Raw genomic sequence first — 13,918 nt, forward strand, 5'->3', positions numbered from 1 at the left:
TTGTCCATTTCGAACTAATCATCCCTCCACTTCTTGGTTATTTTATAAAATCGCTTGCTCCGAACAGTGTGGTTTATAAATATCGGACCCCCCTGGCGATATTACACAGTCTTTTCAGGTTTGGGTCTGTTCTGCTGTCGCGGCTATGCCGATCAATGGGATCGGAGATTAAAATGATATGCGATTAAGATCGCCTTCTGGATATATGTACAGGCTTCTCTCCACTGTTGAGACATTTCAAGCCTTAATGCAATTTACACCAGTTTACGAAACCTCCACGAAATCCCTCCACACAAATTTGATCATGCGGAAGAACAGGCAATAAATTGCAAATTTTTTTCTCATCCTTCACCCCATTTGCCCTACAAGGCTTGTTTTAAAATCGCCAACAGAACGCAGTTGGGATAGGCACAGGCAGGTATGAATTAACTGCTCTTGCACACGCAAGTCTTTGAAACTCAAATAACGTTACAGACAACTACATGCAAACCATTTTTTTTTACTCAGCTTTTGGCTTGTGGATGATACATGTAACCATAAACGCCTACGAAGGAGACGAGATCCTGTACTACTTTCGCAGCGAATTGGTCGCACAGGACATGAATCGGATATACGAACTGAGCCGATAAACACACAATTTACAGATAATGCTTATGCAGGCCGCTCATCACTATTGCTTGGGAAAAAGCAAACACTGTTAGCCCAGAATGTGATTGGTTCGACCTCCAGGCTCGAAGTTACGACCATGGGAGTTAAAATCTTTTTCAACAATGAATATATCGCCGTCTTTCGCTCGCTGCTCCTGTCATCTAGAGTGACAGCTGCTTACGTCTAGGCAGCGCCGCCAGCACATCTGATGATGGCCTGGACGACTAGATCCTTCTATGTACAGCACATCACTTCTTATTCAGACGTTCCTCACTTTTCCCGAGTGATCCTGCTACTCGCTCGGCGAGTAGTGGCTCCAACCACCCCTTCCAGGCGAACAGGCTAGTCATAAAAGGACGCCTGTTCCTCGACGTTATTCAGATCGACAAAATAATGGAGCCAAAAAAAAACGGCTTGTCCGTCAGACCCTTCTTATTTCTCCTGCGTGAGGCTCCCAAGAAAACTTTTCAACTGCTACCAGTCAGAATCGGGGGGCTTCAAAAGCAATCCCTCACTTGAAATTCTTAACTATTAACTAACCCCTGATTTCCTCATGAGAAAAAGAAAATAAGGGGGAGGGGATACCTCGCCAATGCTGTGCCACGGTACGCAGCCTAGGAGACAATCTCCTTTCTTATTATATACCATGGTGGTCAACCGCAGTCGATTTCTCTTTTCTTTCCTGCTGATCGCTGCGCGATTTCAACGTCTTTGCTACTGCTCATTGACTTCTACCCTCTCTTCATGAATTGAAGCAGATGGGCCAATGGACCGCTTCCGACTCTCCCTATCAGCTTCTATCGCTCTTCTTTCTCTAAGCCATTTCACCGCGGGTGCTGCTACCATCACTTCCACTATCACTGCTGGCATCGGCCTTCCGCCAGAAGCGATAGGATATTATATTCATGACAGTCAGGGCACAGTCACAGGTATGTGCACACGAATTTCGTTGAATATTTGAGGTGAACCTGCCCAAAAGTCATGGACCTGTTTAACGCGAAGTCGCTCTGCAGCTGGACTTATATCTTGCCCTGGATCTCTACACTGGGGAACATCAGGTGCCTATGGTTATTGTTGCCATCCCAGTAGAACTGAGGGTTGCGCACTCGCAACTGAATGTCGAGATGGTACAATAAAAGGCCCTGATCACACAAGTAGCTGGTAGGCGCCCTACATCACCCTTCAGGATCTCAAAAATATGCCTTCGCAGGTATTAACCTGAGCGCTGCATTATCATCCTCCTAGTGAAAATTGTGTGACAGTGTCTGTCTACGAATCAATACGTTTGGTGCCGCCGTCCGTGAAATTTGTTCAATGTCTGAGTAATTGGCCGGCATTGACGCTGTATCGTCATCTCCCATCTCGAAAAACGACATCCATCGGTATAACTTCAATGCCACACAGTATGTATGGACAGCGGCTCACCTTTTCCAATTTATAGATGCAACGATAACCACTTCGCCCGATGTGACAACAACTTCCACTTCATCCATAAAATCACCAGGCAGTATAACCGCTGCCCCGATTGCACCAAGCGGGCCCAACACCCCTACTTCGTCGCCTGGGGACTTATCTGACAAATCTCCCGACGAAAAGAAATCAGAAGCAGCAAAAATATCCAGTATAATTATTGGAATAATTCTTGTTATCGCGATAGTCATTCTCGGACTCTTGCTCGGTCGTAGCAAGTGGAATAAGCCGGCGTCGCAGGATTCACTTCACAAATTGCATGAGGCCGAGGGATCCAATGGGCTTGTGCCAGTTCCAACTCGAAGAATAGCATCAAGGCGCGGTTCGCAACGAAGCCATACATCGAGAGAAGGGTTTATTTCTTTTGAGGACCTCAGCCCGTCTTGTAGGTATTCACCTGCACAGGAACTGCCCGCAGTGGTTGAGGAGCGATATCAACAATTAAGCACCACTTCGAGCCCCATCAGTCCCTGCGTGAGTTTGCCCCGCTAGTCGATAAAAGGCTCTTTTATTCTACTTAACCCATTCTCATACGGCATAAATTTTCGCACTCACTTGGGCTCTTGTAAAGATGCACATGTATAGATAGCGTCATAAGACCTGGTGTATGCAGTTGCTTTCGATATACACTCTTTGCTTACCGTTTCCTCAACAACTCGTCAGTATTGGAAACATTTGGCTCCTGATTAGTTAGCCTCTGGCTTTGCAGCGTCTGACGTACACATGAAGTGCACACATGCCGTTTTTCCCTAATATTTTGATATCTGTTTCGGCTTTTCTCGCTTGTCTGATCAGTGGGGATTTCAACGCATGAGAAACGACTTGAATACACGTATATCTATATATTCACCGTACTACGCTTTTATACCCCTCTGTTCCATATACTTACTCTCATTGTTGGATGCCTTTGTCTGTTGTACTGTACATTAAACTGTACCATTTTTATGCTAGCAATGTGGCGAGAATATACTACTTGAATAAAAGGAAGCGGCCAAGCACAGTGGGATTATCCAACAAATTCTTTCTCCAGCAGAACCAGATTCTCTTCCTTACTTCCCTTTCTTTCCCTTTTTTTTTTTTTTTTTTTTTTTTTTTTTTTTTTTTTTTTTTTTCAATTTCCAAGATTGCTCATTGTTCTAGCATGCCGTCGCTCTTCTACTCGAATATAAGAGACAACCCGCACAACCCTTTTCCTGACTTTACGGCGAGATTGTGCTGCATTCGCAGGCTATTTAGGGTCACAGGTGGATACGGTTGGTTCATCTCAGACAAGGACCGGTGGACTTGCTAAAAGCCTTCTTGGGGTCCAGCCGCGTTTACGAATCGGGATTGAAAGGATGTGAGGATATGCATTTCCTTTTGTGTCAAAGGCTAAATCGCAATATTGACCCCTCTTTCTGAGCGAGATATTAATATATATATTGGGTCATTAAATAAAATGACTTATTTACAGAGAAAAAAAAAAAAAAAAAAAAAAAAAAACCTAAGTGCTCAGTGAAAGGAAATGGGTGAATAATAACTAGCAATGTATGTATCATAACCGGGAGAGGAAATTTTGTAGTTACAAATTGCCGGAGCTCTATTTTCAATGAAGGATGATTCAAAAATCTTTGCAAAAAATATATATATCCTTTAAAGCGGGTACTTCAGGACATCGTTGGTTCTGTTTGGTAAAGAGAGAATACAAAGCGTTATGGAACCAGAGACTCGATATTTTGCAGCAGTTTCTCTCTTCTCATTTTCGCATCGAAGTTTTATCGAATGCAATTTGCTGCTGCTGCGGCAAACCTGGCCCTTTCACTGAGAGGGAGGGCGGTATGGGGCCAGCCTGAAGATGCGGTGTATTTTGTCAGCTGGGCGACTTTGGTGGTGAGCTGCAAAAGATCCGTGGATGTATTGGGTCTACTAGGAAACTGGTTTCGACGCCGGAGGACATGCGCGTTCCCTAGCGAGTATACGGTATCGGTCCAAAAGATCCGTTTCCGCCACTCCAGGTTGATGCTGAAAGTTAAAATGGACAGCTAGGGCTTCTCCCACGATAGTGACAGCTAGAAAATGGTTCAGTTTCTTAGTTTTCACGATGGTATGGGAGGTAGAAAACACCAGGTAGATAACAACAACGGGAGAAGCTTATTTTTTATTGAATGGAAGAGTTTAAAAAACATGGATGGCATGTTGCAGAGACTTACGTCGACTATAAAGCTTGGGAAGCTCCATAACAACCATTTCTTCATCACTTCTCTCTTTTGGCCAGGTATTAATATCGTTATCGAGTATATCGTCGGCCCAAATGGCAAGGACATTGATTCTTATGCGTTCGTTATCCATGTTCCACGGGAGATTAAATTTGTAAAGGCCAAGCTGATTGTTCTCCAAGTTTTCTAAAAATGAATAATGCTGCTGGGCGGCGATGGCCCAGCTTGTGTAGGTATCGCCCCATACTTCGTATTTGAGGTGCGTCGCCGGGGTTCGAACAATAGCTTTGTCGTCTTTCACACGCAACCATCGATGGCCTTTAGCTGGCGGGGCGGCATCCAGGGCCCATTCAAACTTATCAGGCCCTTCCCAGTGCGGGTGATCAGAAGGTCTCCATGATTTATTATCGCTGACATTTGTGGATGGTTTGCCATTGGCCAATTCAGGGAAATACGGATGGAGGGCGCCAACATGGTAGTGGATGAAGCCCAATGGGGGATTGTTGATGATGTTTGCTGAGACTGCGAAATCGTTGGGGTGCTTTAATTTCCAGTCAACGATTCGAGGAATGGTATCGTCGGCTAACCAAACCTAGAGAGCCATGGCGAGGAAACATCAGCAACTTGCTACCAGCCCGTCGGCATTGACCTTCACGAAGAAGAGGGAATAAATAAGACTTTCTCCCTACTCACCACATCATCATCTATTTTAACGTATATCTTGCCCCTCTCGAGATGCTTCCAGATTTGTCTGAACTCTGGGCCTCGAACCATTCTCCCAAGATCCAGCTTTCTGTGTCGTGGAGAGCTGGCCAGGATTTCATCGAGATACCTCAGATCATCTTCATTTTCGGTATTGACAACCCATAATACTTCATCCAACCATCCATTATTGTCGGCCAAATTGCGCTGTTGTGAGCAACCGTGCTGTCTGTCAGTCAAAGCCCCAAACGAATCGTGGTACACACAGCCTATTTATATCTCTGCAATAGAAGACGAGCTTCATACCTCCACATAGCAGCGCATTGCCTCGACACGATCCCGACGGCCATAGAATACAAAGCCGCTAATGATAATATCCTCAGGTTTGATGAATTCGGTTTCACTCGCATTCACATTTCCCGGCAGATGGAAAGGATTTATCTGTGCAGTTCTGGTTGAATCCTTTGATCCTGAACTTCGGGCCCTGTAAAGGGTGTTCGTGAGGAGGAATACATTGAGGAGCGACAGGGCAACGAGGGCGTACAACGTGGATCTCTTCTTGAAGTTCGACACTATCGATTCGCGGTAATTGGATTTATTCAAGTTATTGGACAAGGGAATGCTTGTCGTCATTGCTCTAGGGGGCACCCTTCGTGCTCCGGCTCTTTCACGGAATGACAGTGAGATGAATCAAAATAACGGACGTTCATTCGCATCGCCGTACTGTACAATTCCCTAATAACGGGACGACGCGAAATGGTCGACAGTTAAGGAGGTCCAAAACTATCATTGAGCCCTTAAACTAGCGCAACAACTATCACGAAGCTCACTGGTCACAATCAGGCTTGCATGGAACCCTGATTGGCCGTAAGGCTCAAAGAAGGCGCAAAGCCGGCGGCTGAGACTGACAAACTTATTTAGGACATGTTAATTAACTCGGTAACTAGTGAACTAACTACGTATAGGTTACGCGATAATTCCTCCAACAAACTCGTTTAACTAACTAGTTAGCGAATTGACATCAAGATTCCATGGAGCGTGGCGACTTGGAGGCATTACGGGGTATATTGATAAAAACTGGGCACTTTGGTCAAGCTACTTAAGCAAATGAGAAGAGGAAAATGGGGAGTCTATCTCATTGAATGTACCTATAACTAATTATTTTAGTCAAAATGCGTAAATACCAAGGTGTCAGGCATTATCATGGAAGTTACGCGCGGTATGAGACCTAGGTCTAAGACCTAAATCTTGGCTCTAGAATACCAGTAAACAGGGGCATACACAGTAAAATGAAACTTTAACTGTCTCGCGAGTGTGAAGTTATGCCCTTGGACAATATTTACGTATAGATCCGAGTGGAATTATAAAATTCAACCGAGAGGTTGCTGCCTCCACAAGTAGTCATGCAAGCAAAAGAGCTTCTGACCAAAGAAAGGGTGGCACACGATATTATTGGGAAATTATGTTTATGCGAAGTTACTCTTGTTTGTGCCGCCTGCGCTCTCAAAGGCCCACTGACAGAAGAGGTGATTTTGAATGAGGATGGCTGATGCGGCGAGAAATCTAAGCTTTAGATTTTATTTGTCCAGAGTCGCTGGACGAGGCATGAGATTTCCTGGCTTCAAGTGCTTCTCCGCGCAGAGGCAGCCAAGGAAGAAGACAGCCCAAATCTCTTTCATTCATTAGACATTCTAGGTCAATTTTTTTATGGAGACTTGGCCAAGTTCCTCCAATGCTTCGATAAATGCATACACGCCAACTGAGGTATCAGTCGAGACTAATGAAGCTATATATATGAATCGGCGCAATATGTAATAAGTTGACCGAGGTATGAACACGGTAGACGGGAGATCGTGTTCATGTTCTTCCAGCTCTTCCAGGGTATGGGGTGTTCTATCACATTTCCATGAGGGTTTGTAAAACCAGGAACCGGAAATCGGGGTACAATGCTATTGGCTGTTAAATACTTTTTACCATCGGAACGATAGATGGAAATGAAATTTTTTTTCTCAGTTCATTTATACATGAAATATAGACAAATATGTTTTTACTTCTTTGAGAAAGCAGTCGGGGATTATGTAGTGCAAAAGGCATTGACTTGACGGAATAAAATGGAACTAGAAACAAAAACAGAAACAAGAAGATTGTTCCTTCAGCCCATATGCTGCTTGTGACCTGGATTTTGTTTCCTTGAAAAGGATCTCCAATGGGGGAAGGGTGGCTTGTAAGACACAAGCTGGGTGGCACTTAGGAGAATGGGACGAAACGGGCTCCTGGCCTGACAACAAAAGTGGAATCAGCTAAACACGCATGTCGGGGTGGTAGTATCCATAGTGGGATAGATGTTTATGTAGGGTACACGTTTAATGATTGTGAAATGGGAAGTGTCATCAATGTAAACGACAAGCAAATATAAAGATGAGGGAATTGAAAGGGGGAAATATTGAAAGTGGATGCTGCGAAAGGGATTGGCACGCTGGATATTCACGAGAGAAAAGAATAAAATCAAAAAGTAGAAAATAGAAACAGAGAAGGGAAGAGGGCTGGCTGTAGAGAGTAAAGAAAAATAAAGGGGAGAAAATAAAATCTCCCGAAGATTTGTTATTCCAGGCATGTAGAACATGGAATGGTATTGCAAGAAGCGACTTTGATCAAATGGGAACAGAGAAGATCACATGAAAATGAAAATAAACGCCAGTAGTGGGCTATGTGTAACTCTAATTCCATGTGCGGTGGGTATCGTAGCCGTGTCGTTAAGATGAAAGAAAAAGAGAAACGGAAAAAGTTATGTTCCGCTGGGGGAATGGGCTTATTTACCACAAGAAATTTCTTTCAAAAAGACGGGAGGATCTAAAATGTAGAACAAGATAGCCAAAAATAAGGTATTCTGTCCTGTACATTGAGAGAAGCGGCGAATTCTGATCACCAGCGGCCGACCTTCAGTGGCATACCACTGCCGTAAGTGCCAGAAAGGAGCTGCTGGCGTATCGATGAAGTATCCACTCCCTGATTATTAGACAAATCCTGACTGGTCCCCATCCAACCAAGGTTAGAACTCAGAACGTCGACAGCGTCCTGAAGTTTCCCTCCGGCTGTCTGGTTGTGCTTTGAAAGTTTCTCATCCCATCCGCCATATTGCAACTGGATGCCGCCGCCACGTTTCCCAGCTTCCCGAATAACCAGTATCCACGCTTTAGCCATTTCCTCATAGGCGGCATCTTTCTCTAAGTTGTTTTGCGGCGTGTCCCACCTGGGGAGTCGATGTAGAATCTCAGTGGCACCGTCAAGGTAACTTAAGGCTGTCGAAGTCTGGGATTCGTTGGGTGGTAGAAAGTGAGGTGTGAAATCACTCAAGGCGTCGAGGAGGTTGACAATATGCTGGCGGACGCGGTTATATGCATAATCTGAAGAGGAATTCCCTCCAAGAGGGATAGAAGAATGGAGGGCTGATTGGTAGTTGTTTAGAACCTGCAAGGCAGAGCTAACGCTTGGTCGAGGAGCGGTATGTACCACTTCCGTTGCAAGCTCTGGGTGTCTGTCACACATTGACCGTAAGACGGAACGAAGGGCATCGGTATCCAGCGTCTCCAACAGGCGGGATAAAGATAAGGGCCGACCTGAAATATTTGGTCTCGGTCGTTTGATCTGACGAGAAGCAGGTAGTGGCCTCGGGGGAAACGCTGGGGAGTTCGAAGGAGAAGCGGACATTCGAGTGTCATGGTCGCTTGGGAGGTAATCATCTTCAGCTTTTCGTTTTCTGTTGCCACTAGGATTGGTAGAGGACACTGGTAGGCACACAAAAGGTCAGCATATACGCAACTACGCTTATTGTCATTTAAGAGGAACTCACTGGACCGGGAGGGAGAGAGTCGGCAGTGCTCGTAGAAGTGTGGTGGAACAGGGGGTGTTGCCAGCAGGCTATTCATATTGGGAAGAAGCAGGGAGGAGACACAAGAGGGAATGCCAGCAACGAACGGCAAGACGAGTACTATATTTGGACACTGATATCAGAGAGGGAGGCGAGAATGCATATGTTAGAGATAGGTTAGTTAGGAGAGGATATGGACGAGAAGAGAGCTGCAAATGGAGGAGGAAGTTGAGGAAAGGAAAGTCGAGGAAGTTGAGTGGGGAGAGATTTGGGGCTTGGTATTGTATTGGTATTGGTAATTTTAACAGGTCCGCAGCAAAAATATCGGACTTGGCGTATTATTGCATCACTTGACAGGACGAAACAAACGTTTCCTAGGTTGCAACGGGCAACGACACAGTCACATTACCCTGTCATTACACCGTTTCAATATACCACCGCTCTTCCAATATTGTCCCACGCGATCTGGAGATTTATAGCTCGGCACCCGAGTATTCAGGCACAAATCACCATGCTATCTGTAGAAGGCATCTTACGGCCTATTTTCAACGGAAATTGAAGTTAAAATTGAAGACCCACACGGGAAATCAGAAAAGCACACCAAGGTCGCGATTATACCCATACAAAATTTCCCGTGGCAGTAACGCTTCCCGAACTCCTGATAATGCGATACGGTGCCATGCGAGAATTTGTGCGTATAGTGCCTACGAACCCTACATGAACTCATGGATATATATATGTCCACAAGCAATAAGTGAAGAAGAAGAACAAGCAAAAAGAGCACATATAGACCAGCAGATGCCGCAGTAGTGGTAGGCAGGTATCAAAGCTGGAATCAGTCACCTTCTAGAGATAGAGAGATTGTGCCGCAACAATATCCCGCTTCACCATCTCGAGAGACTTCTCGAACTTCTTCTCCAAATCTTCGCTGCCCATAACTTTCGCTGCCTGGGCCATTTGCCGCATACACTCCTCCAGTCGACGGAATGTCCGGATCAAGCTTCCCTCGTAAACATCCGTCATTTTGCTGTGAGCAAATCACATGTTAGCGAAGAACAATGAGGGAGAAAAAGCTCCTAGCCTAGTAGTGGAAAAAAAATTCTGAGGTTGAGGAGAAAAACTTTACCAAATTTCCGCAAATGACTTCCCCTTCGCCCATTCATAAATGACCTCCATCAACTCCCATCGGAATCCTTTCACATATTCGTCCTCATTGACCGCCAGTTTGGACTCCTGCGACACCTTGGCAATAATCCTGGCCTGCGCCTGGATATCTCTCAGTGGCTTCGCGAGCTCTTCCTTGGAAATCGGCGGTGTCTCCTTGGAACTCTCCTCAAAGACAAACACGCTAAGAACTGCAGCACACTGTTCGGGTGTGAGGTTATTGAAAAACCCATTGAAAAGCAGCTCGCTCAGCATTAGCTCGTCGCCGCTACTGATCTCACATGCGACGCGAGCTTTCAATTGCACAACTTCTGCCTCGTTGATGAACTGGAAGCGACGAAGCACCCGTTTCCGACATTTTAGCTCGTCTAATTGAATAATCGACATGGCTTCCGCAATCTTCTTTTTTGTTGCTTTGATTTTGGATCCAAGTTCGGTTTTTGCCGCGTATTGGTCATATAATTCTGGAAGTCGCGGGGAGTTATGAAGTGGATTGGACATTAGACGTGATTCCAATACCTCAATTTTCTGCTCCAGAAATTAGCACATGTTTATTTAAAGAAGAAAAAAATGGTGGGGGGCGCGCTGGGGGACTGAAATTAAGAACTGCCGCGGCACGTACCCGAAGGAGTTTTCTGAAAGAATCATCCTTTATTCCCATGTCTTCAATTGGGTCCAAAAGGGGAATTCCATCCGGGAATCGCCGTTGGATCTCCACAATGTGTTTTTTAACCTCACTCCTCGCGCTGATTGGCTTAAGGTCTTGAGGCAATCGAATCCGAAGATGGGAGATGGTTTTTAAACAACTGAGAAGCACTGGTATAACTTCTAACTTGGATTTCCCCTCCGGCTGGGAAGGCCGGATCCCAGGGGGAAGAGGTTGTTGGCCAGCTCTCGTTGGGGAAGACGAGCCCTCTGCGACTTGTAGCAAGACATCGACAATAAAACTTTCATGTGGAGGATATTCTTCATTTGGCGCGTTTCGAGGGGGTTTTCTCTTTTGACAGCTGACAACAGCTCCCCAGCCGAAATCATAATCCATGTATTGTATTTGAACAAGCCGCCCTGGCTGAATGTACCGTACACAATAGTTTGGAAGGCTGATAACGCTACGCATATCAGAGGTGTACGTGGCGATGTTTTGGCGTAGCTCATAATATTCCCGGATCGTCCCCTCATCGGGAATTGTCATCACAGCATATTCATTCTCCAACTCAGCCAATTCTATTACCATTAGAAAAAAGCCTTTATTTATAATATTAGGGCTGTTGAACACATACCTCTTTCCAATCCCGCTACACTAGCCGCATTTTGGAATTGATAAAAGCATCGCTCTAACATAAACTCTGGCGATATTCCCTCCACACGTAGCAGGTTCAATATCATGTTATATCCCAAATAAAAAGCCGAGTTAAGTTTGTCTTGCTCCCCACGGACGATTTCCTTAGCAACGGTTGGATCCATTTCCTCATTGATCATCATAATGACAATACCGCGATCATCAAGGCCTCTACGTCCAGCACGGCCGGACATTTGCACAAACTCAGACGGAGTAATCCAGCGCTGACTTACTCCATCGAATTTCCGAACACTTGTGAAAACCACTGTCTTTGCAGGCATGTTTAGACCGATGGAGAACGTCTCTGTGGCGAAAAGCACCTTAATCAACCCTTCCTGGAAGAGAATTTCGATAGTTTCTTTGAGAATGGGGAGAAGGCCAGAGTGATGAACCCCGATCCCGAGACGAAGCAATGGTAGAATGTGTTTAATCTGCGGCAGCTCCTTGTCCTCATCGGAGAGCATCTCAATAGCACTATTGAACACCTTGCTGACCATCTCCTTCTCCGATTCATCGTTAAATGCCATCTTGCTCATCTGTAGTGCAAAGGCTTCGCACTCCCTCTTGCTGAAACTGAAAACGATGACCGGGTTATAGTTTTTCAGCATAATCATCTTCACGATTTTGTAAATATCAGATGGGCCCTTATTGCTCTCTCCTCCCTTATTCGTCTTCTTGTCTTTTCCTTTGCCTTTCCTCTTAGCCATCACGTTTGCTGGATCATCTCCTTGTTTCTCAGCGATGGTCTCCATGGCTTTGTGGAAATTCTCCTCACGGAACACTCCTTTCTCGTCAACAACAAGATGGATTCCATCGGCGCCAGCAGGGAAAAAATAATGTTGTAAGGGTGTTGGCCGGAAATCAGTGTAGACGACGTGGCACGGCTGGTTGTGCATTTTGGTAATCCATTCCGCAAATTGCATCGCATTCGGAATTGTTGCGGAGAGGAAAACATATCTAACTTTGTCTGGGAGAAGAATAATGGTTTCTTCCCATACAACACCACGAGCTGCAAAAACGTTAACACTTTGAAATTTCAAGACAGAGTTATTAACATGAAAAAACTTACTCTTGTCTCGCATGTAGTGTATCTCATCGAAAACCACCCAAGCCACTTCGCGCATGATTTCTGAGCCCCTGTATAACATGGATCGCAAAATCTGTGACCTGATTAGTGCTTCATCAATAAACAAGATATCTAGCAAATTGTAATACCTCAGTCGTCATGACAAGGCATGTCGCCGTAGGGTTTATGGTAACATCACCGGTCATTAATCCAACATCACCGAATTCAGCTGCGAATTCTCGGTATTTCTGGTTGCTCAGCGCCTTTATAGGGCTTGTATAGATAACTCTCTGGTTATTTCTCAGACTTTGCGCAATAGCATATTCTGCAACCACCGTCTTTCCAGCACTAGTATGAGCGGATACCAGAACACTTTCCCCCCTTTCGATTGACGCAATTGACACCTGTTGGAAGGGATCAAGAGTAAAGCTCCATGTTCTTGCGGGTGTTTGTGGTGGTTTGTGTTCCGATATTGGAATATATGGATAATCTGGAGGCAGCGCAACTTGATGTCGAACTTGATGTGATAGAACAACAGCTTTCGTATCTTGTGTTCCTTGAAGACCAGCAGAGCCTGCAATCTCTCGCGACTGCTCCGTCTCGAATGTATCGGCCACGACCGGTTCTGGCTCTGGCTGGAGGCGCTGCCGTTTTGGATCGGGTTCGCTATTTTGCGACTCGGTTGGTTCCACCATATCCATATCCTCCATTAGGGTATCAACAACCTGTCCATTCTCCTGGCCACCCACCGCATTCGGACGATCCTTCATAACGCCATTTGCCTGTCTCTTTCTGTTCTTTTCCTTCTTTGTTCGAGGCTTGGAATGATCTTGAAGAGGAAGTCCAGTGGGAGGTTTCTCCTCGAACACATCGAACAAGTCGTCCATGGTTGGCAGACGCTATGTGGAAGGTGTTTGGAACTTCAGACTCGATTCTTAGGAGAATGTCCTCGGCCCATCATTGGCAGTGTTGCGCACTGTTGCAAAAACATTTTTCTTCTAGATATATGTCACGTGGTTTTAAACATTTGCTGAGTCATCGCGGATCCCTATTCCGGAACAGACCATCCTGACGAGTGTCAGATCCTTGAATTATCAAGTCACAATTTAGGCCAGTTCTACCGCATCAGGACTCTCCAAGGTACGGTCAACTCTCCAATTTTATATCCCTCCCAACCATACGCTAAATATCTGTCCAAGATGCTCGCCCAATCTGCAACCCGAGCCAGAATGGCCACCTCCGTTGCCCGCCGCGGCTTCCACACCACCCAGCCTCAGATGTCCAGTCCTTTCCACTACCCTGAGGGCCCTCGCACCAACCTCCCATTCAATCCTTTGACCAAGCGCTTCGCGTGGAGATACTGGGCATTCATGGGTAAATTGAGCTTCCTGAATGCTGTATATTTTGGAGACAAGATACCATGACCGCCAACGATTGCTCAGTATTTTACAGCCGATGAGATCACC

The 13,918-nt window shown here is 45.5% G+C and overlaps 5 protein-coding genes across 5 annotated transcripts; 2 read left to right on the forward strand and 3 right to left on the reverse strand.

The window, feature by feature from the left end:
- Nucleotides 1-1,414: 1,414 nt before the first annotated feature.
- HCAG_05589 (predicted protein) lies at nt 1,415-2,715 on the forward strand (the record flags this gene model as incomplete). The annotated part of the gene is made up of 5 exons (XM_001540072.1): nt 1,415-1,577; nt 1,707-1,809; nt 1,894-2,051; nt 2,090-2,592; nt 2,704-2,715. 5 exons carry the CDS (start codon nt 1,415-1,417, stop codon nt 2,713-2,715), a joined length of 939 nt encoding a protein of 312 aa, XP_001540122.1.
- A 1,308-nt stretch (nt 2,716-4,023) lies between these two features.
- On the reverse strand, nt 4,024-5,648 carry HCAG_05590 (conserved hypothetical protein; the record flags this gene model as incomplete). Its single annotated transcript, XM_001540073.1, has 4 exons — nt 4,024-4,166; nt 4,308-4,905; nt 5,007-5,222; nt 5,322-5,648. 4 exons carry the CDS (start codon nt 5,646-5,648, stop codon nt 4,024-4,026), a joined length of 1,284 nt encoding a protein of 427 aa, XP_001540123.1.
- A 2,289-nt stretch (nt 5,649-7,937) lies between these two features.
- Nucleotides 7,938-8,941, reverse strand: HCAG_05591 (conserved hypothetical protein; the record flags this gene model as incomplete). The annotated part of the gene is made up of 2 exons (XM_001540074.1): nt 7,938-8,800; nt 8,866-8,941. The coding sequence occupies 2 exons, from the start codon at nt 8,939-8,941 to the stop codon at nt 7,938-7,940; spliced, it is 939 nt and encodes a 312-aa protein (XP_001540124.1).
- Nucleotides 8,942-9,729: 788 nt separating this feature from the next.
- On the reverse strand, nt 9,730-13,339 carry HCAG_05592 (ATP-dependent RNA helicase DOB1; the record flags this gene model as incomplete). The annotated part of the gene is made up of 6 exons (XM_001540075.1): nt 9,730-9,910; nt 10,010-10,575; nt 10,670-11,271; nt 11,328-12,395; nt 12,456-12,546; nt 12,602-13,339. The coding sequence occupies 6 exons, from the start codon at nt 13,337-13,339 to the stop codon at nt 9,730-9,732; spliced, it is 3,246 nt and encodes a 1,081-aa protein (XP_001540125.1).
- A 312-nt stretch (nt 13,340-13,651) lies between these two features.
- HCAG_05593 (conserved hypothetical protein) lies at nt 13,652-13,876 on the forward strand (the record flags this gene model as incomplete). Its single annotated transcript, XM_001540076.1, has 1 exon — nt 13,652-13,876. One exon carries the CDS (start codon nt 13,652-13,654, stop codon nt 13,874-13,876), a length of 225 nt encoding a protein of 74 aa, XP_001540126.1.
- Nucleotides 13,877-13,918: the final 42 nt, after the last annotated feature.

Source organism: Histoplasma capsulatum, genomic scaffold (assembly GCF_000149585.1).
Source record: "Histoplasma capsulatum NAm1 scaffold_5 genomic scaffold, whole genome shotgun sequence".
In the NCBI taxonomy this organism is placed as follows: domain Eukaryota; kingdom Fungi; phylum Ascomycota; class Eurotiomycetes; order Onygenales; family Ajellomycetaceae; genus Histoplasma; species Histoplasma mississippiense.